The 26046-nt window shown below is 36.7% G+C and overlaps 1 protein-coding gene across 1 annotated transcript; it reads right to left on the reverse strand.

Annotated features, from left to right (window-relative positions):
- Positions 1-1085: 1085 nt before the first annotated feature.
- On the reverse strand, positions 1086-24930 carry LOC132562098 (protein piccolo-like). Its single transcript, XM_060226830.1, has 4 exons — positions 24438-24930; positions 24015-24083; positions 23616-23672; positions 1086-4459 (listed from the first exon to the last, which is right to left on the reverse strand). The coding sequence occupies exons 1-4, from the start codon at positions 24928-24930 to the stop codon at positions 1086-1088; spliced, it is 3993 nt and encodes a 1330-aa protein (XP_060082813.1).
- Between the last annotated feature and the right edge of the window lie 1116 nt (positions 24931-26046).

Raw genomic sequence — 26046 nt, forward strand, 5'->3', positions numbered from 1 at the left:
GTTTGGAAGAGTTAATGGTTAGCAACGATCGATATATATTGAGGTTTGACAGTATATTGATTTACAAAGGTTACGATATCGGGGTTTTAAAAATTTGATGGTTGACAAAGATCGTTATATCGAGGTTCGACTGTACAGTGATCGACAAAGATCTTTATATCGAGGTTCGACTGTACAGTGATCGACAAAGATCTTTATATCGAGGTTCGACTGTACAGTGATCGACAAAGATCTTTATATCGAGGTTCGACTGTACAGTGATCGACAAAGATCTTTATATCGAGGTTCGACTGTACAGTGATCGACAAAGATCGTCATATCGGGGTTCGTCTGTATCATGATCGACAAAGATCGTTATATCGGGGTTCGTCTGTATCATGATCGACAAAAATCTTTATATCGGGTTTCGTCTGTATCATGATCGACAAAGATCGTTATATCGGGGTTCGCCTGTGTCATGATCGACAAAGATCGTTATATCGGGGTTTGCCTGTATCATGATCGACAAAGATCGTTATATTGAGAATGAATGTTTAATGGTTAACAGAGCTCGTAATATCGTGGTTTGATTTTTTCATAGTTAGCAAAGATTGTTATATCGGGCTGGAACATTTAAGTGGTAGAAAAGATCGAGATTTGAAAGTTTGATGATTTACAAATATCGTTATATCGAGGTATGAATATTTCATGGTCAGCAATGAATAACATTTCGAGATACTTTTTTATGAATATGGGATGTGACTACATGTACAATGAAATATTACTAAACGAAAAACATTTCAGAGAAATTTTGGTTATCTTACGTTGACGTGTTTTAGATTGGATGAAGAGGTACAGATATTTGAAATGAAAAGATAATAATTGGAGATGAAAGCTTCGACTTCACCATATCATTAAGTTTCTCTAGTGGGTCTTTTTCTCTGTGTAATGATTATTGCATCTTAGTTTGGAACTTTAATTTGAATTTGAAATGTATTTTATTTTATTTTTGTTTATTTTATGAAACAAAGTTTGATCGTTTAAATGTTACGGTAATGTCATTTCACTTTAATAAAATCTCTTATAAAACACAACATTTCACTTTACTAGAAAAAGGACGACACGACAGCCCTAATGTCCCTCTCGCTGATGATCCTTCCGGAAGATGTCGCTTTCGGTTGCACGTGATCACCAGATGACACTATTGAAGATGTCCTTAAAAATGGCGATGACTCTTCTGGTTGGCCAGCATGTTGATTGTTACCCGTCTCAGCATCTAAGGCCAACTGTTGGTCTATAGGTGTGGGGAAAGACATTTGTTTTTCCTCGGTTCTGCCTTCTGGTGAATTTGTTTTTTTATCTGTTGTTAATATTTCTTGCTCGGTAGCTTTATCAGCAACGCCCTCTGTTGTCTCTTTATTCGGCAAATCTGTTAAAGTTGGCGTATGAGGCTTGGCATGTGTTTGCACAGGAGAAATAGAATCTTCATTTGTTTGTGACCACTGGGCCACGTTCCCTCCAACCTTTACGCTACCATCGGCATCAACAGAATTTTTCTTATCTTTTTCGGTAGATTGTTTTGCGGTGACCTCAGCAGGTTTCACTTCCGGGTCCTTTTCAACGGTTGATTGCACAGCAGCTTGTTCACCTAATAAATCTGATAACGTAGGCTTGTGCGGTTTGGCATGTGTTTGCATTGGGAACTTCGAATCTTCATTCGCCTGTGACCATGGTGCAACATTATCTCCTACTTTAACGTTTTTAGGGGGCTTAGCTGGAGTAGGCTTGACTTTATCAGTGGGAGATTTTGCAGGGACGTTTGACGTCGTTTTAACCGCCGGGCTTGTGGAGATTTTTTCTTCTTGGTCAGTTTTAACGGCAGGTTTTACAACAGGCTCGTTTTCTGATAACGTAGGCTTGTGCGGTTTGGCATGTGTTTGCATTGGGAACTTCGAATCTTCATTCGCCTGTGACCATGGTGCAACATTATCTCCTGTTTTAACGTTTTTAGGGGGCTTAGCTGGAGTAGGCTTGACTTTATCAGTGGGAGATTTTGCAGGGACGTTTGACGTCGTTTTAACCGCCGGGCTTGTGGAGATTTTTTCTTCTTGGTCATTTTTAACAGCAGGTTTTACAACAGGCTCGTTTTCTGTTAACGTAGGCTTGTGCGGTTTGGCATGTGTTTGCATTGGGAACTTTGAATCTTCATTCGCCTGTGACCATGGTGCAACATTATCTCCTACTTTAACGTTTTTAGGGGGCTTAGCTGGAGTAGGCTTGACTTTATCAGTGGGAGATTTTGCAGGGACGTTTGACGTCGTTTTAACCGCCGGGCTTGTGGAGATTTTTTCTTCTTGGTCATTTTTAACAGCAGGTTTTACAACAGGCTCGTTTTCTGTTAACGTAGGCTTGTGCGGTTTGGCATGTGTTTGCATTGGGAACTTTGAATCTTCATTCGCCTGTGACCATGGTGCAACATTATCTCCTACTTTAACGTTTTTAGGGGGCTTAGCTGGAGTAGGCTTGACTTTATCAGTGGGAGATTTTGCAGGGACGTTTGACGTCGTTTTAACCGCCGGGCTTGTGGAGATTTTTTCTTCTTGGTCATTTTTAACGGCAGGTTTTACAACAGGCTCGTTTTCTGTTAACGTAGGCTTGTGCGGTTTGGCATGTGTTTGCATTGGGAACTTCGAATCTTCATTCGCCTGTGACCATGGTGCAACATTATCTCCTACTTTAACACTTCCTGTTGTGCTCTTAGATGTTTCGATAATTTTATCAGTTTTTTTACTCTTTGTATCAGATCTTGAAGGAAGATGTAATTTCAAGTACACATTCAATGCCTTTTCACGTATTCGTTCAGAGAACCGTTTCTTGTCAAATAAAAGTTTTTCAATGGAATCCACATTTAATTTTTGAAGTTTGTCCATTTGATACCGCTGCAACCTAGTTCGGCCATTAATATGTTCCCTCACTGTCCCGGCTTCTTTTGCCTTTTTCACGTACGTAGTAAGGATGAGTGTACCTAGGTTTTCATTCGTCATTGTTTTTGACAGGATCAGCTTCTTTAATCGTTCCATACTTTGTTTTGATAGTCTGGCCAATATCTTGTTGGTTTTATCTTTCTTGTTCTTACGCCCAGCTTTTGTTGGTGGTTTCTTCTTCGTTTCTGTTTTGGTTGAAGTAACCTTTACATGAGGTCCAGATTGGGGTGTTGCGTTTGGGTTATCTCCCATTTCATTTGTTGTTGACTTTGGTCTGATACTCTGTGTAGACTGGGACTTTTCATTCGCTGTTTGAATTTCAACATTTTCGGTGTCTGATGGTGCGTTTTTTTGTGGATTATCAGCTGCTGTGTTTTCTGACGGCCCTTCAGATGGCGTGTTGACTGGTGGACTGGCAGCTGCTTTGTTTTCTGACGGCCCTTCAGATGGCGTGTTGACTGGTGGACTGGCAGCTGCTGTGTTTTCTGACGGCCCTTCAGATGGCGTGTTGACTGGTGGACTGGCAGCTGCTGTGTTTTCTGACGGCCCTTCAGATGGCGTGTTGACTGGTGGACTGGCAGCTGCTGTGTTTTCTGACGGCCCTTCAGATGGCGTGTTGACTGGTGGACTGGCAGCTGCTTTGTTTTCTGACGGCCCTTCAGATGGCGTGTTGACTGGTGGACTTGCAGCTGCTTTGTTTTCTGACGGCCCTTCAGATGGCGTGTTGACTGGTGGACTTGCAGCTGCTGTGTTTTCTGACGGCCCTTCAGATGGCGTGTTGACTGGTGGACTGGCTGCTGCTGTGTTTTCTGACGGCCCTTCAGATGGCGTGTTGACTGGTGGACTGGCAGCTGCTTTGTTTTCTGACGGCCCTTCAGATGGGGTGTTGACTGGTGGACTGGCAGCTGCTGTGTTTTCTGAAGGCCCTTCAGATGGCGTGTTGACTGGTGGACTGGCAGCTGCTTTGTTTTCTGACGGCCCTTCAGATGGCGTGTTGACTGGTGGACTGGCAGCTGCTGTGTTTTCTGAAGGCCCTTCAGATGGCGTGTTGACTGGTGGACTGGCAGCTGCTGTGTTTTCTGACGGCCCGTCAGATGGCGTGTTGACTGGTGGACTTGCAGCTGCTTTGTTATCTGACGGCCCTTCAGATGGCGTGTTGACTGGTGGACTGGCAGCTGCTGTGTTTTCTGAAGGCCCTTCAGATGGCGTGTTGACTGGTGGACTGGCAGCTGCTGTGTTTTCTGACGGCCCTTCAGATGGCGTGTTGACTGCTGGACTTGCAGCTGCTTTGTTATCTGACGGCCCTTCAGATGGCGTGTTGACTGGTGGACTGGCAGCTGCTGTGTTTTCTGACGGCCCTTCAGATGGCGTGTTGACTGGTGGACTGGCAGCTGCTGTGTTTTCTGACGGCGCTTCAGATGGCGTGTTGACTGCTGGACTTGCAATGTCGGGATTTTCGGTTGGTTTGTCTGATGGAATCACGGCACCTTGGCTTCCTACAACATGAAACAATTTTACATAAAGCATTGTTCGAAAGATCCCATCAATGAGAAAATCACTCAAATCTTATAAGTAACGATAGTCTTGCAAATCGGAGTACTAAGGGAAAAAACCTAGTAAATCTACTCTTCATTGAAGTGCATCTGTCACATATTACTAGATATCTCAATTTTGTTTTGTAAAAACCAATATTTCACGCAATGAAAGTTTTAAGCCATTTACTGAAATTTTAGACACTTACTGAAATTTAAGACATTTACTGAAATTTAAAAGCCATTTACTGAAATCTTAAAGTCATTTACTGAGATTTTAAAGCCATATAATGGAATTTTGAAGGCATTTACTGGAATTTAAACCTTTCGAATATTTATTTTGTAAAGGTTAAATAAATTCTGAACAGTTTGATAATAACGACCATATATCACTTTTTGTTGGATGTAAATGTTATTCAAATATTCGAACAACATTTCAAGCACTTAAATGACTTAGATATGCAAATAGCACTCAAATCATAGTACATAACGATATATCTAGAGAGCACATTAAAATTCCTGCCCTTGGCATCAGCGACCTTAAACGAGCTGTGTCATTCAATATAACTCATTTCGTGGTTAGCATTTAACACATCAAACACAAAACCAAAATTCATAAGTAGAAATGATTTTTTTAAAATCACACACACACACACACAAACACACTCACACCCACCCACCCACACACACACACACACACGCACACATATATACAAGATATCACAGTATTTTGAAAATTAAATTCTGAAAAAAAGGTTCAACAAATCCATCATATAAATGCAGTTTATATCAAGGATAATAAAAAATAAAAAATAATAAAATAAAATAAATATTATAAATAGATAAATAAATGATAAAGTATAAACAGGTGTTGTCAAGGCTACGTTAATTGTTTTATGAAAATATTGAAGTCAACGCTTACAAACTTCAATCGGAATGTATTTTTTCCCAACATTTATAATCGACTCTATGATCATTTCATAAACCGCGCAACTCCTCGTGACTTTACAGAATCACGCTGATTTTTGTTTAATTTTTTGGGGGCGATAACATAGAAATAGCGAATGAAAATGTTTCTTTCATTGAAGAAGAAATCATACATAATTTAATGACGTCTACAACCACTAAAGAATCTGAAATCAAATCCACATTATCATTTTTTTGCTAATTTGTGTTTTTATGCTGCTCTCATAATTTTATGGAAAATTGGAAAGTCTTCATCCCCCCTCCCCTTAAAAAAGGTCAAACATCGACCTTGAATAACAATGTACGTTTCCAATTTATTTCGTCATCTGTATACACTTTTTTTGTGTTCACAAACTTCCTAGATTTAAACTTTAGGCCCTTAGGTCCCAGAAAGACGAAACAGCTGTATGATGCAGTTTAATTCATTATTTGGCTATTCTGTACCTAAATATAGATTTTCTTTTCTTGATCACTGTGTACAATGTAAATCTCAGTTTACATTTAACTATCCAGCTCCAGTTGTCGTCATGGAAACATTGTTGCTATTTTCAAATTAACATAACTTTTCCTGAATTCGTTCTGTTCTATTTTTAGAAAGACCATTTACCTATTCGGTAACACGTAAGGGGCTGAAATGTGTTTTTTTTATGCAATCAGCCTTACAGTCGCTGACCCAGGATGTTTTAGGAAACAGTAATCTATATGAATATTCACGGATGTTTATATTGCACGCAATAACCTCAGATTTAATCAGTTTTGTACCAAATGAAGAAATGATAATTCATCATGCAGTATACGTTGCTTTGTGCTAAAGATAATGATATTCAGTTTCTACAAATTGATTTACAATATTGAAAAGTTATACCGACATACCTACAGAATCTAAATTCAAATCCATATGGATGAAACTAGGGGAGATTTTAGAAAAAGACATTTTGTTTCGGAAGGGTAAGCGTGTTCTGCTTCATCGATGACAGCCATCTTGAAATATTGTTAACTTATATATGTAATATCACGTTACCAAACGACAATGGAACCAATATTTATACGAACGAACAACAAACACGATCTCATTAGAATAACAGAAATTTACTCAAAAACACCATTATAATGACCGTAAATCGTTTTCAAATTAGTTGAATACCATGAGATCGTGGGGCCCAGTTGTGGTTGATTTTCGAGAGAAATCATTGTCGCAGACATATGCTATCGATATGGATACTGTGAAGTCAGTTTTGAAAATCTAGGGAAACAGGAACTGTAATTGATAATTTTTATCACTTACAGTGGTTACAGTAGTGAGTACGACTGCACACACTGTTGTTACCTGGTTACAGTAGTGAGTACGACTGCACACACTGTTGTTACCTGGTTACAGTAGTGAGTACGACTACACACACTGTTGTTACCTGGTTACAGTAGTGGGTACGACTACACACACTGTTGTTACCTGGTTACAGTAGTGAGTACGACTGTTCACACTGTTGTTACCTGGTTACAGTAGTGAGTACGACTACACACACTGTTGTTACCTGGTTACAGTAGTGAGTACGACTACACACACTGTTGTTACCTGGTTACAGTAGTGAGTACGACTAAACACACTGTTGTTACCTGGTTACAGTAGTGGGTACGACTGCACACACTGTTGTTACCTGGTTACAGTAGTGAGTACGACTACACACACTGTTGTTACCTGGTTACAGTAGTGAGTACGACTAAACACACTGTTGTTACCTGGTTACAGTAGTGAGTACGACTACACACACTGTTGTTACCTGGTTACAGTAGTGAGTACGACTAAACACACTGTTGTTACCTGGTTACAGTAGTGAGTACGACTAAACACACTGTTGTTACCTGGTTACAGTAGTGAGTACGACTAAACACACTGTTGTTACCTGGTTACAGTAGTGAGTACGACTGTTCACACGGTTGTTACCTGGTTACAGTAGTGCGTACGACTGTTCACACGGTTGTTACCTGGTTACAGTAGTGAGTACGACTACACACACTGTTGTTACCTGGTTACAGTAGTGGGTACGACTGTTCACACGGTTGTTACCTGGTTACAGTAGTGGGTACGACTACACACACTGTTGTTACCTGGTTACAGTAGTGATTGTCCGGCCTGGCCTCCATTTAAAGTGACTTCCAGAATAATTCTATTCAGAAACAGTCCAATTAATTACTATTCACGGTTGTTTGTATCAGTTAGAACATTCATATATCATAAATATTTTTGTATTATGAAAACAAATCGATAAATTAATTCTCTGACTAATGTGTATATTTGTATAAGTAAGAAGAGGGCTTTTATAGTCGTTGGAGATAGTGGGACTAATTCTTGTCGTAATCATGATATAATTCACACTCAACAATTAGGATACTTTGTGTGAAGTAAAACGTATGTTGTCATTAAATCGATCCCAATATCTGTCTGTATGTTTATGACGTTTGATACCAAGTTCCATAAGTCTTATCAAATCGTTACATTGAAGTATTACGAAACGAAATACATTTTGACATTTAAAATTAACGAAACTGATATATTAATGATAAGGCTTGAATGATAGAACACTATATTTTTATATACTTATGTAAACATGGGTCAAATGCAAATTGATATTCATAAAACATATGTCAGGTAAATTTAGAAAAAACACATAACGGATTCCGGATTCCATTTTACAATGAAGTGTCACGAATCCGTGACATAAATGACATATAATGACATATAATGACATAAATGACATATAATGACATATAATGACATATAATGACATAAATGACATATAATGACATATAATGACATAAATGACATATAATGACATATAATGACATAAATGACATAAATGACATAAATGACATATAATGACATAAATGACATATAATGACATATAATGACATATAATGACATATAATGACATAAATGACATATAATGACATACAATGACATAAATGACATATAATGACATATAATGACATATAATGACATATAATGACATAAATGACATATAATGACATAAATGACATATAATGACATATAATGACATATAATGACATATAATGACATAAATGACATATAATGACATATAATGACATATAATGACATAAATGACATAAATGACATAAATGACATATAATGACATATAATGACATATAATGCTGCAAAACCTGAATATCAGTAACCAATGAAAAAAATATATCGACATGTCAACATATTTTAAACTGAAATTCAATAAAACTGATCAAACTATAAAAAAAAATTATAATCGGAAACCTGAAAAGGTCAAGGAGTATAAGAACAGGTGATCCGGAAGAGTAAGTGTCGCATGCTACATAGACGATATACGCATGTAAAAGCGATGAATCAAAATGCCTTCATTCCAACTTAAAATCTATAGATAGACTATCACCCTATATCTGTCGGCGCTTGGTGATGTACGTGTCTTTATTAGCGATCGACCTTTATCTTAAACAGCGACTTCACAATAAAAAAAACCTGGGAAAATATTACAGTGTTATAAAGAAATGGAAAATTCATAACAGGAAAATAAAATCAAAATCTTTATGCTTAGAGAACAATTAAGTGATAATTAAGCTTTCCACTGTGAAAAATCTTACTTAGCTCTGTCTGTATGTATGATGGATTTATAGAATATCTAACGTTTAAAATAAAACACGTAATTTTCGTTTAAGATTGTATTCCAGTACATTAACATCCGTATCTACAAATGTATATTACAGAAAGTCACTCTGGCCCATTTTGATTTAATATCCTCTTATTACTTGTGGCAAAATATGCGTATTTCTTGACGATTTAACAAATCAGAAAATATTTGATCTGCACTAGTAATTTGAAAATCCTATTATTACTTGTAACAAAATATGCGCATTTCTCGATGATTTTACAAATCAGAAAATATTTTTTATCTATTTTATTGTGGTGTTTGTGCATCTCGCCAGGTGTATTTTAATAACTGTTTCGTCTACCTAATGTCCTTGTATGTAAAGATCAATTAATTTGATGTAAATGAGATGGATACAGAGTCTCCAGGTCGTGCATCATTGTCGACATCTCTTCCAATTTTCCTCACACGTTTCGTTCGTTTTACCACTAAGATCAAAATATAAGTATTTTGGCTACCATTATTAGGTATTGGTTAAATAATCAAATCTAGATCAGAAAGTACAAACCTCAACTTCAATGTCCAAATCTATATTAGAAAGTGGACAAACCCCAACTTCAATGTCCAAATCTAGATCAGAAAGAGCACAAACCCCAACTTCAATGTCCAAATCTAGATCAGAAAGACCACAAACCCCAACTTCAATGTCCAAATCTAGATCAGAAAGAGCACAAACCCCAACTTCAATGTCCAAATCTACATCAGAATGTCCAAATCTAGATCAGAAAGAGCACCAACCCCAACTTCAATGTCCAAATCTAGATCAGAAAGGCCACAAACCCCAACTTCAATGTCCAAATCTAGATCAGAGAGAACACAAACCCCAACTTCCATGTCCAAATCTAGACCAGAAAGTGCACAAACCGCAACTTCAATGTCCAAATCTAGATCAGAAAGACCACAAACCCCAACTTCAATGTCCAAATCTAGATCAGAAAGACCACAAACCCCAACTTCAATGTCCAAATCTAGATCAGAAAGAGCACAAACCCCAACTTCAATGTCCAAATCTAGATCAGAAAGAGCACAAACCCCAACTTCAATGTCCAAATCTAGATCAGAAAGACCACAAACCCGAACTTCAATGTCCAAACCTAGATCAGAAAGAGCACAAACCACAACTTCAATGTCCAAATCTAGATCAGAAAGACCACAAACCCCAACTTCAATGTCCAAATCTAGATCAGAAAGAGCACAAACCCCAACTTCAATGTCCAAATCTAGATCAGAAAGTGCACAAACCCCAACTTCAATGTCCAAATCTAGATCAGAAAGAGCACAAACCCCAACTTCAATGTCCAAATCTAGATCAGAAAGAGCACAAACCCCAACTTCAATGTCCAAATCTAGATCAGAAAGAGCACAAACCCCAACTTCAATGTCCAAATCTAGATCAGAAAGACCACAAACCCCAACTTCAATGTCCAAATCTAGATCAGAAAGAGCACAAACCCCAACTTCAATGTCCAAATCTGGATTAGAGCACAAACCCCAACTTCAATGTCCAAATCTAGATCAGAAAGACCACAAACCCCAACTTCAATGTCCAAATCTAGATCAGAAAGAGCACAAACCCCAACTTCAATGTCCAAATCTAGATCAGAAAGACCACAAACCCCAACTTCAATGTCCAAATCTAGATCAGAAAGAGCACAAACCCCAACTTCAATGTCCAAATCTAGATCAGAAAGACCACAAACCCCAACTTCAATGTCCAAATCTAGATCAGAAAGACCACAAACCCCAACTTCAATGTCCAAATCTAGATCAGAAAGACCACAAACCCCAACTTCAATGTCCAAATCTAGATCAGAAAGTGCACAAACCCCAACTTCAATGTCCAAATCTAGATCAGAAAGAGCACAAACCCCAACTTCAATGTCCAAATCTAGATCAGAAAGAGCACAAACCCCAACTTCAATGTCCAAATCTAGATCAGAAAGTGCACAAACCCCAACTTCAATGTCCAAATCTAGATCAGAAAGACCACAAACCCCAACTTCAATGTCCAAATCTAGATCAGAAAGACCACAAACCCCAACTTCAATGTCCAAATCTAGATCAGAAAGACCACAAACCCCAACTTCAATGTCCAAATCTAGATCAGAAAGACCACAAACCCCAACTTCAATGTCCAAATCTAGATAAGAAAGTGCACAAACCCCAACTTCAATGTCCAAATCTAGATCAGAAAGTGCACAAACCACAACTTCAATGTCCAAATCTAGATCAGAAAGACCACAAACCCCAACTTCAATGTCCAAATCTAGATCAGAAAGACCACAAACCCCAACTTCAATGTCCAAATCTAGATCAGAAAGACCACAAACCCCAACTTCAATGTCCAAATCTAGATCAGAAAGACCACAAACCCCAACTTCAATGTCCAAATCTAGATCAGAAAGACCACAAACCCCAACTTCAATGTCCAAATCTAGATCAGAAAGACCACAAACCCCAACTTCAATGTCCAAATCTAGATCAGAAAGACCACAAACCCCAACTTCAATGTCCAAATCTAGATCAGAAAGCACAAACCCCAACTTCAATGTCCAAATCTAGATCAGAAAGACCACAAACCCCAACTTCAATGTCCAAATCTAGATCAGAAAGACCACAAACCCCAACTTCAATGTCCAAATCTAGATCAGAAAGACCACAAACCCCAACTTCAATGTCCAAATCTAGATCAGAAAGACAACAAACCCCAACTTCAATGTCCAAATCTAGATCAGAAAGTGCACAAACCCCAACTTCAATGTCCAAATCTAGATCAGAAAGTGCACAAACCCCAACTTCAATGTCCACAAACCCCAACTTCAATGTCCAAATCTAGATCAGAAAGACCACAAACCCCAACTTCAATGTCCAAATCTAGATCAGAAAGACCACAAACCCCAACTTCAATGTCCAAATCTAGATCAGAAAGTGCACAAACCCCAACTTCAATGTCCAAATCTAGATCAGAAAGAGCACAAACAACTTCAATGTCCAACTTCAATGTACAAACCCCAACTTCAATGTCCAAATCTAGATCAGAAAGAGCACAAACCCCAACTTCAATGTCCAAATCTATATAAGAAAGTGCACAAACCCCAACTTCAATGTCCAAATCTAGATGAGAGCACAAACCCCAACTTCAATGTCCAAATCTAGATCAGAAAGAGCACCAACCCCAACTTCAATGTCCAAATCTATATAAGAAAGTGCACAAACCCCAACTTCAATGTCCAAATCTAGATCAGAAAGACCACAAACCCCAACTTCAATGTCCAAATCTAGATCAGAAAGAGCACAAACCCCAACTTCAATGTCCAAATCTAGATCAGAAAGAGCACCAACCCCAACTTCAATGTCCAAATCTATATAAGAAAGTCCACAAACCCCAACTTCAATGTCCAAATCTAGATCAGAAAGAGCACAAACCCCAACTTCAATGTCCAAATCTAGATCAGAAAGACCACAAACCCCAACTTCAATGTCCAAATCTAGATCAGAAAGACCACAAACCCCAACTTCAATGTCCAAATCTAGATCAGAAAGACCACAAACCCCAACTTCAATGTCCAAATCTAGACCACAAACCCCAATCCAGAAAGACCACAAACCCCAACTTCAATGTCCAAATCTAGATCAGAAAGTGCACAAACCCCAACTTCAATGTCCAAATCTAGATCAGAAAGACACAAACCCCAACTTCAATGTCCAAATCTAGATCAGAAAGACCACAAACCCCAACTTCAATGTCCAAATCTAGATCAGAAAGACCACAAACCCCAACTTCAATGTCCAAATCTAGATCAGAAAGACCACAAACCCCAACTTCAATGTCCAAATCTAGATCAGAAAGACCACAAACCCCAACTTCAATGTCCAAATCTAGATCAGAAAGACCACAAACCCCAACTTCAATGTCCAAATCTAGATCAGAAAGACCACAAACCCCAACTTCAATGTCCAAATCTGGATTAGAGCACAAACCACAACTTCAATGTCCAAATCTAGATCAGAAAGACCACAAACCCCAACTTCAATGTCCAAATCTAGATCAGAAAGACCACAAACCCCAACTTCAATGTCCAAATCTAGATCAGAAAGACCACAAACCCCAACTTCAATGTCCAAATCTAGATCAGAAAGACCACAAACCCCAACTTCAATGTCCAAATCTAGATCAGAAAGTGCACAAACCCCAACTTCAATGTCCAAATCTAGATCAGAAAGACACAAACCCCAACTTCAATGTCCAAATCTAGATTAGAAAGTGGACAAACCCCAACTTCAATGTCCAAATCTAGATCAGAAAGAGCACAAACCCCAACTTCAATGTCCAAATCTAGATCAGAAAGTGCACAAACCCCAACTTCAATGTCCAAATCTAGATCAGAAAGTGCACAAACCCCAACTTCAATGTCCAAATCTAGATCAGAAAGACCACAAACCCCAACTTCAATGTCCAAATCTAGATCAGAAAGTGCACAAACCCCAACTTCAATGTCCAAATCTATATAAGAAAGTGCACAAACCCCAACTTCAATGTCCAAATCTAGATCAGAAAGTGCACAAACCCCAACTTCAATGTCCAAATCTAGATCAGAAAGACCACAAACCCCAACTTCAATGTCCAAATCTAGATCAGAAAGACCACAAACCCCAACTTCAATGTCCAAATCTATATAAGAAAGTGCACAAACCCCAACTTCAATGTCCAAATCTAGATCAGAAAGACCACAAACCCCAACTTCAATGTCCAAATCTAGATCAGAAAGACCACAAACCCCAACTTCAATGTCCAAATCTATATCAGAAAGTGGACAAACCCCAACTTCAATGTCCAAATCTATATAAGAAAGTGCACAAACCCCAACTTCAATGTCTATATCTGGATTAGAGCACAAACCACAACTTCAATGTCCAAATCTACATCAGAAAGACCACAAACCCCAACTTCAATGTCCAAATCTAGATCAGAAAGACCACAAACCCCAACTTCAATGTCCAAATCTAGATCAGAAAGACCACAAACCCCAACTTCAATGTCCAAATCTAGATCAGAAAGACCACAAACCCCAACTTCAATGTCCAAATCTAGATCAGAAAGACCACAAACCCCAACTTCAATGTCCAAATCTAGATCAGAAAGACCACAAACCCCAACTTCAATGTCCAAATCTAGATCAGAAAGTGCACAAACCCCAACTTCAATGTCCAAATCTGGATTAGAGCACAAACCACAACTTCTTCAATGTCCAAATCTAGATCAGAAAGACCACAAACCCCAACTTCAATGTCCAAATCTAGATCAGAAAGACCACAAACCCCAACTTCAATGTCCAAATCTAGATCAGAAAGTGCACAAACCCCAACTTCAATGTCCAAATCTATATCAGAAAGTGCACAAACCCCAACTTCAATGTCCAAATCTAGATCAGAAAGACCACAAACCCCAACTTCAATGTCCAAATCTAGACCAGAAAGACCACAAACCACAACTTCAATGTCCAAATCTAGATCAGGAAGATAACAAACCCGAACTTCAATGTCCAAATCTAGATGAGAAAGACCACAAACCCCAACTTCAATGTCCAAATCTAGATCAGAAAGAGCACAAACCCCAACTTCAATGTCCAAATCTAGATCAGAAAGACCACAAACCCCAACTTCAATGTCCAAATCTAGATTAGAAAGAGCACCAACCCCAACTTCAATGTCCAAATCTAGATCAGAAAGGCCACAAACCCCAACTTCAATGTCCAAATCTAGATCAGAAAGACCACAAACCCCAACTTCAATGTCCAAATCTAGATCAGAAAGACCACAAACCCCAACTTCAATGTCCAAATCTAGATCAGAAAGAGCACAAACCCCAACTTCAATGTCCAAATCTAGATCAGAAAGTGCACAAACCCCAACTTCAATGTCCAAATCTGGATTAGAGCACAAACCACAACTTCAATGTCCAAATCTATATCAGAAAGGGCACCAACCCCAACTTCAATGTCCAAATCTAGATCAGAAAGACCACAAACCCCAACTTCAATGTCCAAATCTAGATCAGAAAGACCACAAACCCCAACCTCAATGTCCAAATCTGGATTAGAGCACAAACCACAACTTCAATGTCCAAATCTAGATCAGAAAGACCACAAACCCCAACCTCAATGTCCAAATCTAGATCAGAAAGACCACAAACCCCAACTTCAATGTCCAAAAGTGCACAAACCCCAACTTCAATGTCCAAATCTAGAAGAAAGCACAAACCCCAACTTCAATGTCCAAATCTAGATCAGAAAGTGCACAAACCCCAACTTCAATGTCAATGTCCAACCCCATTTCAATGTCCAAATCTAGAAGAAAGACCACAAACCCCAACTTCAATGTCCAAATCTAGATCAGAAAGACCACAAACCCCAACTTCAATGTCCAAATCTATATTAGAAAGTGGACAAACCCCAACTTCAATGTCCAAATCTAGATCAGAATGTCCAAATCTATATCAGAAAGAGCACCAACCCCAACTTCAATGTCCAAATCTAGATCAGAAAGACCACAAACCCCAACTTCAATGTCCATATCTAGATCAGAATGACCACAAAACCCAACTTCAATGTCCAAATCTAGATCAGAAAGACCACAAACCCCAACTTCAATGTCCAAATCTAGATCAGAAAGACCACAAACCCCAACTTCAATGTCCAAATCTAGATCAGAAAGTGCACAAACCCCAACTTCAATGTCCAAATCTAGATCAGAAAGACCACAAACCCCAACTTCAATGTCCAAATCTAGATCAGAAAGACCACAAACCCCAACTTCAATGTCCAAATCTAGATCAGAAGGACCACAAACCCCAACTTCAATGTCCAAATCTAGATCAGAAAGAGCACAAACCCCAACTTCAATGTCCAAATCTAGATCAGAAAGAGCACAAACCCCAACTTCAATGTCCAAATCTAGATCAGAAAGAGCACAAACCCCAACTTCAATGTCCAAATCTAGATCAGAAAGAGCACAAACCCCAACTTCAATGTCCAAATCTAGATCAGAAACACCACAAACCCGAACTTCAATGTCCAAATCTAGATCAGAAAGACCACAAACCCCAACTTCAATGTCCAAATCTAGATGAGAAAGACCACAAACCCCAACTTCAATGTCCAAATCTTGATCAGAAAGAGCAGAAACCCCAACTTCAATGTCCAAATCTAGATCAGAAAGACCACAAACCCCAACTTCAATGTCCAAATCTAGATCAGAAAGACCACAAACCCCAACTTCAATGTCCAAATCTAGATCAGAAAGACCACAAACCCCAACTTCAATGTCCAAATCTAGATCAGAAAGTGCACAAACCCCAACTTCAATGTCCAAATCTAGATCAGAAAGAGCACAAACCCCAACTTCAATGTCCAAATCTAGATCAGAAAGACCACAAACCCCAACTTCAATGTCCAAATCTAGACCAGAAAGAGCACCAACCCCAACTTCAATGTCCAAATCTAGATCAGAAAGAGCACAAACCCCAACTTCAATGTCCAAATCTAGATCAGAAAGACCACAAACCCCAACTTCAATGTCCAAATCTATATAAGAAAGTGCACAAACCCCAACTTCAATGTCCAAATCTGGATTAGAGCACAAACCACAACTTCAATGTCCAAATCTAGATCAGAAAGACCACAAACCCCAACTTCAATGTCCAAATCTAGATCAGAAAGACCACAAACCCCAACTTCAATGTCCAAATCTGGATTAGAGCACAAACCCCAACTTCAATGTCCAAATCTATATCAGAAAGTGGACAAACCCCAACTTCAATGTCCAAATCTATATAAGAAAGTGCACAAACCCCAACTTCAATGTCCAAATCTAGATCAGAAAGACCACAAACCCCAACTTCAATGTCCAAATCTAGATCAGAAAGACCACAAACCCCAACTTCAATGTCCAAATCTAGATAAGAAAGACCACAAACCCCAACTTCAATGTCCAAATCTATATAGGAAAGTGCACAAACCCCAACTTCAATGTCTATATATCAAATGTCCAAATCTATATCAGAAAGACCACAAACACCAACTTCAATGTCCAAATCTAGATCAGAAAGACCACAAACCCCAACTTCAATGTCCAAATCTATATAAGAAAGTGGACAAACCCCAACTTCTATGTCAAATCTAGATCAGAAAGTGGACAAACCCCAACTTCAATGTCCAAATCTACAAGGTGAAAATCTTGGTTCAACCAAACAAAGTGAAAATTAAACAAGGTGAAAGTTTATAACCAAACAAGGTGAATTAAGTCTTTCAACCAAACAAGTTGAAAGTCTTATCAACCAAACAAGGTGAAAGTCTTATCAACCAAACAAGGTGAAAGCCTTATCAACCAAACAAGGTGAAAATCTTATCAACCAAACAAGGTGAAAGTCTTATCAACCAAACAAGGTGAAAGTCTTATCAACCAAACAAGTTGAAAGTCTTATCAACCAAACAAGGTGAAAGTCTTATCAACCAAACAAGGTGAAAATCTTATCAACCAAACAAGGTGAAAGTCTTATCAACCAAACAAGGTGAAAGCCTTATCAACCAAACAAGGTGAAAGTCTTATCAACCAAGGAAGGTTAAAATAAAACAAGGTGAAAATCTTATCAACCAAACAAGGTGAAAATCAAACAAGGTGAAAGTCTTATCAACCAATCAATGTGAAAGTCTTATCAACCAAACAAGGTGAAAGTCTTATCAACCAAACAAGGTGAAAATCTTATCAACCAAACAAGGTGAAAGTCTTATCAACCAAGGAAGGTTAAAATAAAACAAGGTGAAAATCTTATCAACCAAACGAAGTGAAAATCTTATCAACCAAACAAGGTGAAAGTCTTATCAACCAAACAAGGTGAAAGCCTTATCAACCAAACAAGGTGAAAGTCTTATCAACCAAGGAAGGTTAAAATAAAACAAGGTGAAAATCTTATCAACCAAACAAGGTGAAAATCAAACAAGGTGAAAGTCTTATCAACCAATCAATGTGAAAGTCTTATCAACCAAACAAGGTGAAAGTCTTATCAACCAAACAAGGTGAAAATCTTATCAACCAAACAAGGTGAAAGTCTTATCAACCAAGCAAGGTGAAAGTCTTATCAACCAAGCAAGGTGAAAATCTTATCAACCAAACGAAGTGAAAATCTTATCAACCAAACAAGGTGAAAGTCTTATCAACCAAACAAGGTGAAAATCAAACAAAGTGAAAATCTTAACAACAAAACAAGGTGATATATGATTATGTTTCTACCATCAACTTCACTACACCCTCATCAGTTATATCATTGCGTAATTTTCGTAAAAACTAAGACAGACAAATGTAACATGTTCTTGAATATCAAATAAACATAATCTTTCTTATATTTTTTTCATTGTTATATAGAAAGTGGCACAGTTAATAGCACTTTTCAATACAAATTTAGAATTTGGTCACAGTAGAGTTTAACTGTATCATGTAGCTTTACTGCCCTTCTAGGACTGTAGATACTAAGGGGCTATATTTTGATAACTAGGAGGCGACTACAGACTTTCAAAATTAATTGAAAGATAGGTCGATAATTTGAGGAGATTCAATACCTCAACAATTCAATAAATATCGTGATTTACGTACGCTAGATTTTCTCAGAAGAACAAAAACAATTGTGGTTTGTGACTTGATTCAATAAATTTATCGTAAACGCACGTGCTGTTAGTATTGTAGTAACACTAAAAATAGCTCATTTTTCTTCAAATCATAATTTGGAAATCAATTATGATTAATTAAATATGTTTATGAACACAACATTATCAGATGAAATTATGTACTTACCTAACACGAAGAGTACAATCATTAAGAGGTTTAATACATCCATACTGAAGCTATGAATATGTGAACTGATGGTATGCCTTGTATACATCCTCCCCATATCACTCATAAGATGACGTGTTGATGTGGTTTGTAAAGCTGGGAGAACTTGTCAGCTTAAAGAAAAATAACAGAAAAAATTATACTGATATTATGTTAAACAAATTAAACAAAAATAACTCGCCTTTTCAATGAGTTTTTAAATTTCATGCTACTGTCGGGAAAATGGCTTTTATTATGTCAGGTTTTTAAAATGAATAGAATTAAGGAAAGGAAGCTGACCATGCTTGATTGTTTGAGCAGCTAGTTCCGTGTACATGCATTAGACGGAGTTAACTGACATTCAAAGTATGTTCAACTCTACGCATGCAAACAGCTTATTAATAGACGTTTGATGATTTTAATGCAACTATTCAGTCCTGTATACAGGTTGAGTCAGGTCTACGTATTCAATCTACTACCAGTAAAACAATTACGTTTAGGAAGAATCAAATATCATTATCATTAGGTATTTCTTATCAGGGAAAAGAAAAAAAAGAAAGAATGAAGAAGGTAACAACACAAAACAAACAATTAAAGAAAGTTTGACTGAAAGAAATGAAGGAAGGAAGGAAGTAGGAAGAAAAAATAGAAAAGAAGGAAAGAAACAATAAAATACAGAGAGAGAACAAAGGAAGAACGGAGGGAAGAAATGAAGGAAGGAAGGAAGGATTGAAGGAAGAGAGGATAAATAAGTAAAGACAGAAATTAAGATACAAAACAAAGAAATATTTGACATAAATGAAGGAAGGAAGGAATGAAGGAATGATGGATGGAAGGAAGGAAGGAAGGAAGGAAGGAAGGAAGGAAGAAGGAAGGGAGGGAGGGAGGGAGGAAATAAGGAATTAAGGAAGGAATGAAGGAATGAAGGAATGAAGGAAGGAAGGAAGGTTGGAATGAAAAGGAAGGAAGGAAGGAAGGAAGGAAGGAAGGAAGGAAGGAAGGAAGGAAGGAAGGAAGGAAGGAAGGAAGGAAGGAAGGAAGGGAGGAAAGAAGGAAGGAAGGAAGTAAGGCAGGCAGGAAGGAAGAATGAGAGGGAGGGAGGGAGGAAGGAAGGAAGATGGGAATGAAGGAAGAGAGGGAGGAAAGAAGGAAGGAAGGAAGATAGGAGGAAGTAAAGAAGGAAGGAACAAAACCAGCTATTAAAGAAAGAAACGTTTGACACAAAGAAAGAAAGGAAGGGATGAAGGAAGGAAGGACATAGATAAACAATATTTTAAATAAGTGCTTATACAAAACAAAATTATCCTCGATGTAAAACATACCACCAACAAATCACTTGTTATTTAAAGAGCCAGACCCACTCCTCGACCGATATTATTCTATTTTTAAAAAATCATGATTTTATATTTTTCTCGGGTAGCAAAAGTTCTGACTAACCCGGTAATACCGCAATCTTAAAGTAAATCGCTACCAATCTAACGTAATAAATAATTTTAAAAACGAATTCGAAACGACTCGGTGCTAATTCATAATCATGCGGGAAGCCCTGCCCTCTGACGCATGCGCAAAGAACTGTAAATAAATCTCCCGTCTTCCAACATGACAGAAAGCGTGCGAGGGAAGCGGGGAAGAAAACGTGTTTTGACGGACTCTGAGGCGAAAAGAAGGAAGATGGCTGATTCATACTCTGTATCGCACTCTGTTTGTGGTGTAGTATCACTCTAAAATCTTATTCATAAATACTCTTGTCATCGAATATTCACTTTAGATGTTCGCTACCGTATCGTAGCCCCTATTTGAGGGCCTCTTTGCAATCAATCGTAGTTTTTCTCCTAATCTGCACGTTTTTGTGTCATATCTAAGCATTGAAAGATGTGATCAATACATAAGTTAGATGATTTCCATACAGGATATATAGAGTATTGATTGCATTTATCGGTAAAATCTCTTTACAAGCGATGTGACATGGACATACTACTCGCCTCTTCCTCCATTTTTGTTTTGATTCTGACCGCTTCTGAACGTATCTCGTGTATTTTCCTCATCAATATTCATATCCTGGTGTTGATTAATGAGACTAATTCCGGCATCTATATCTACGGTACCACTTCAATTTCAAGTTCGAGACTTTATAAAAGTCTTTATTTATATATTATCTATTAGTATACAACAGCATTTCCAGTCAATAGGATATAAAAAATATCTATAACGGAGTGGGTCTGGCTCTTTAAAGGAAAAACACGTAAAAAATTATGACGAACGATAAAACTGATGACACTGTTCTAACAGTCGATCATTAAAAACTTACATTGATCATAAATCATTTGGCATAGATGAAGAATGGTATCATACAGTACAGAGATGTTTATACCGGGGCCAGACATTTTGTCGTACACGTCACTTTGATCTCATTTATCATAACTTTGATTATTTAAAGTCACAGATCCTCATCAATCACTGCAGAACAATAAAACGCGTCGGAATGTCAACAATCTACCGATCTAGATCTTAATTACACAACGTGAGTTTTTATTTTCGCTGTGTGCGTTGATATCTTTTATCCACGAACTGATACATTTTACACGAAAAATATAAAATAAAAAAAAACGTATTGCGGTATGATTAACCATGAAAATCAAGTGTCCACGAAAAAGAGATTTTTCAAAAATCGTGAAAACTGAGTCCCACGAAAAATGTATGATTTTACAGCACGATATACGGACCATTATAACTATCGGTGTGAAGATTCCGTAACAGTTTTTTTCTCTCTAATTTTTTTATTTCCATTAGCAATTCATACAGTACAATGTATTACAGATATTTGTATTTCCCATTCACAACACTTGTCTTTATCATAATACCTATTACACATAATATTTCAGTACCTGGTACAGAAATATGATTTATATATATATATATTTTCATATATCATTACTTCAGGGCACATGTGTAAAAACACATTTAATTTGCTCTGAAACAGAATCAGCACCTAGGATATAACATAGTTGACAAACATTTATAACTGTATTTTTAATGCATGTAACAACTGATAGAATCTGAAATCTTCTCTATTTGTCCTTATTATCATATCTATTCTGTCTCTCAACTCATTTCTTATCTTACCAATTAGAGATAGTGGATTTTGTATTTCATTTTCAAATTTCTTTGAATTTCTGGCCTTCCAGATTAACCACTTAGAATGAAAAATTACAATGTTACAGAGTTTGTTGATGTTCTCTGGATATTCTGATATACCAAAAATCCTTTCTTTATCAGTAAAAACAATATACTGATAATCTACTGAAACATTAAAGAGACACTCATTCAATAACCTTTCAATTGGTAGCCATACCTCTTCACTCAATCTGCACTCACTAAAAAGATGTTGTGTTTCTTGTTCTTCCTTACAAAAATTACAAAGACCATTTGATTTCTTCATTTCTTTCAATTTGTGTTCAGTGGTTATAATTCTGTGTATACTTCTCCACTGAAAATCTTTTACTTTTTTTTCTAGTCTACTGCTGTTTAATGAATGCCAAACTGCTTTCCACTCTAGATTGTAGTCTGTATCCCATTTCTGAATAGATTTTATCTGATTTGCTGTTTGAAACAATACATTTTTAATAGCTTTATTAAATAGTTTATTTAGTGCCAGCAAATTTTTACCATAAATGAAATATAAATCTTCTGTAATTTTGAATTTAGCTCTATTGTTTCCATTGTTATTTTGTAGCATATTTTTCCATTCCAAAGAGAAGGCTTTTCTTATAGTTGTATACTCTGATATCCAATTATTCTTTAATCTTAATTTTCTAAGTAATTCTCCTGATGTAATAAAGTAATGCTGTTCCGTATCCCAAATATCTTGAACCTTGGTAATCCCACTACTTGCCCACCCTTTATAAAATATAGGACTGTTTTTAAATAGTAGATTGTGGTTTCCAAATAAGTTCTGGTTGAGTACATCATCTGAAGTGGAAATAGAAGTGGTTCTCAGCAACTTTTGCCAATAGAACAGCCCTTCTAAATATATTTCTGAGATATTGCTAATTTCTAAATTCTTAATGTTACTACATCTGCATAAAAATAATTTGCATGATATACTGCATCATATTTTTGCAACATATTTTTCCCAATTATGTTCCAAGATTGGATATCACAGTGAATAAGACGGTATATTAATTTAATTCTGTTTATTGCAATAATGACATCTAGGTCTACCATGTTCAAGCCTCCATCTTTCTTTTCTAGATAAACAGCTTCTTTTGAAACTTTGTTTATTTTACTTCCCCACAGAAATTCATAGATTAATATATTTATTCTACGCTTATATTCATTTAGTATTGTGTTTTGTGCTAATTCATATGTCAACTGTGAACACAACAGTGACTTAATTATAAGGGTTTTTCCTTCTAGTGTCAAATGTCTTGGTCTCCATGTTTTAATTATGCTTTCTATTTTTTTTATTTTATTTTCCCATACCCGTTTTTTATCTATATTGTACCCCATATAAATTCCTAGAACTTTAATGTTGTCTGTTACCCATGATATCTCCATGTAGTTTGGAGGTCGTTGCTTCCAACTACCAATATACATACCTTTTGTTTTCTTCTTATTGATACGTGCGCCTGAAGCTTTCTCGTAGCATTCAAGTACTTTAAAAAGATATTTAATGCAATTTTCTTTACTTAAAAATAGTTGAGAGTCGTCCGCGAACATGCTAATTTTAGTTTGTAACTTTACATCATTGACTATTGGTAGATCGATTCCAGTTATATTATTATCTTTCCTTATTGAACATGCCATTGCCTCTGCCTGAATAATATATAATATTGGTGCTAAAGGGCACCCTTGTTTTACTGAACGAGATATTTTGAAGAATTTAGACAAGTGTCCATTTGTTAGAATACAACTTTTTGAAAATTTATAGGTCATATTTATATATTCTCTCATTGATTTTCCAAAATTGAACTTCTCTAGACATTTTTCTAACCAACCCCATTCCACTCTATCAAACGCTTTTTGTTGATCTAAGAAGATAATAATACCTCCCTTCTGCTCCATATCTGTGTAATCGACAATATCAGTTAATAATCGTATTGATTCTTCTATATTCCTGCCTTTAATAAACCCTCTCTGATCGCTATGTATAATATTTTGTAGTAATGGTTTTATTCTTTCTGCTATTAACTTGGCTATAATCTTATAATCAGTGTTAAGAAGGGTGATCGGTCGCCAGTTTGATATATCTTCCCTCTCCCCTTGCTTATACATTAATCTAATTATTCCTCTGTACTGGGAAGAAGACAAAACTTTAGAATTAAAAATTTCCACTATTACTTCAGTCAGTTGCTTTTTGATCATATGCCAAAAGAGTTGATAGAATTCAGAAATTATCCCATCACTCCCCGGTGCCTTACTTTTTTTCAGAGTTTTAATGACTTTTAAAATTTCTTCTTCAGTAGGAATTTTATCACAATCTAGTTTTTCTGCTTCTGTTAATCTTGCATCTACATTCATTAAAAGCTTCTCTGCTTCCTGTTCATTCCATCCCTCTGAAGTAAACAGTTTCTGATAAAATTTAACTTGTTCCTCCAGAATTTTTTCTATATCTGAACTGTAGAGACCGTTTTCACATTTCACTGTAGTCCATTGTTTATTTTGAGCCCTAGATTTTTCTAAATTAAAAAAGTAATTAGTAGATCTTTCACCTTCCTCATACCATTGCACTCTTGATCGAACTCTAGCTGCTTCTGCGAGACTATTGTAATAAGATTGAATTTCTGCTGAGATATTAAACAATTCTGTTTCATCAAACTCCTTATCTGTGTCTTTTCTTCTGTGTATATCTACTAATTTTGATTCTAACTTTTTTATATGATTTTTGGGTTTATTTATGATATGACTGCTCATTATACTTAATTCCTGTACTTTGATTTTAGTTAATTCCCACCATTGAATTTTACTCTCATACTCATTTATATTATCTTTCCATTTTTCCCAAAAGTTTTTAAACAAATCTTTGAATATTTCAGATTTAATTACTTCTGAATTCATTTTCCAATATCCTTTTCCTATTTCTACTTCACTGAAGTTAAAAAGTATTACCGGTGAGCCATAATGGTCATTCTCAGTAAAGGGACATAACTCTATATTAGAATATGTTACTAAATAATCTATTGATTTACTAGTTAAAAAATAATCAATTCTGGATTGTTTCCTGCCTCTTTTGAAAGTGTATGATTTAATTCCTGGGTGCCTACGTCTCCAAATATCTTCAACATCTATAGATTTGATCAGCTCTTTCAATTCATCCTGACCTGTCTCAGTCATTGAGGTGCAATTTTTCCTGTCTGATTTTATATTTTGTACGCAATTAAAATCCCCACCTACTATATGTTTGGTATTACTGAAAGGTACATCACTAAGTTTTTCACTCATATTTTTGAAAAAGTCTATTTTATCCTGTTCTTCATTGGGTGCATACACATTTGTCAACCAGAAAACTTCAGTTTCAATTTTAATCTTTAGACAAATAAATCTTCCATTCACATCTGTAAGGCTTTCCATAATCTTAATATTTAACCCTTTCCTTATGAAAATAGCAACTCCCCGTGATGATGAATTACCATTTGCCCAATAGGTTTTTCCATTCCACTCTTTGTCCCACTTAAATTGTACTTTATTATCCTCACAGTGTGTTTCTTGTAAAAAAGCAATATCCATTTTTTGGGTTGTTAACCAGAAAAAAATATTTCTCCGTTTTGCATTGTTATTCAACCCATTTACATTCATAGAAATGATTTTTAGATACATTGATGAGAATTTTTTTTTTTTTTTTAGGAACTATTTACATAAGTAGATAACACCCTAAATCAGTCACATCAGACTAATATAAAAACTATATGAGAGTTTGTAGGATACTTCCCTCTTATGAGAATTCATCATCTACTCTTCCCTGTTTTGAGACTCCACTTTGGGGACTCATGGATGTTGCACTAATGCTCCTCTTTTTGGTCTGTTTCATAG

This window comes from Ylistrum balloti, unplaced genomic scaffold, assembly GCF_031769215.1.
Source record: "Ylistrum balloti isolate Yb309-2 unplaced genomic scaffold, AGI_CSIRO_Ybal_v1 Utg369670, whole genome shotgun sequence".
Lineage (NCBI taxonomy): Eukaryota > Metazoa > Mollusca > Bivalvia > Pectinida > Pectinidae > Ylistrum > Ylistrum balloti.

Coding starts and splice junctions, on each gene's coding strand:
- LOC132562098 (XM_060226830.1), bottom strand. CDS start 24,930: ATGAGCAGTCATATCATAAATAAACCCAAAAATCATATAAAAAAGTTA. Junction 24,084..24,437: donor CATTAAAACTCTGAAAAAAA/GTAAGGCACCGG, acceptor TCGATTACACAG/ATATGGAGCAGAAGGGAGGT. Junction 4,460..23,615: donor CAATAAGAAGAAAACAAAAG/GTATGTATATTG, acceptor TTCATGTTGTAG/GAAGCCAAGGTGCCGTGATT.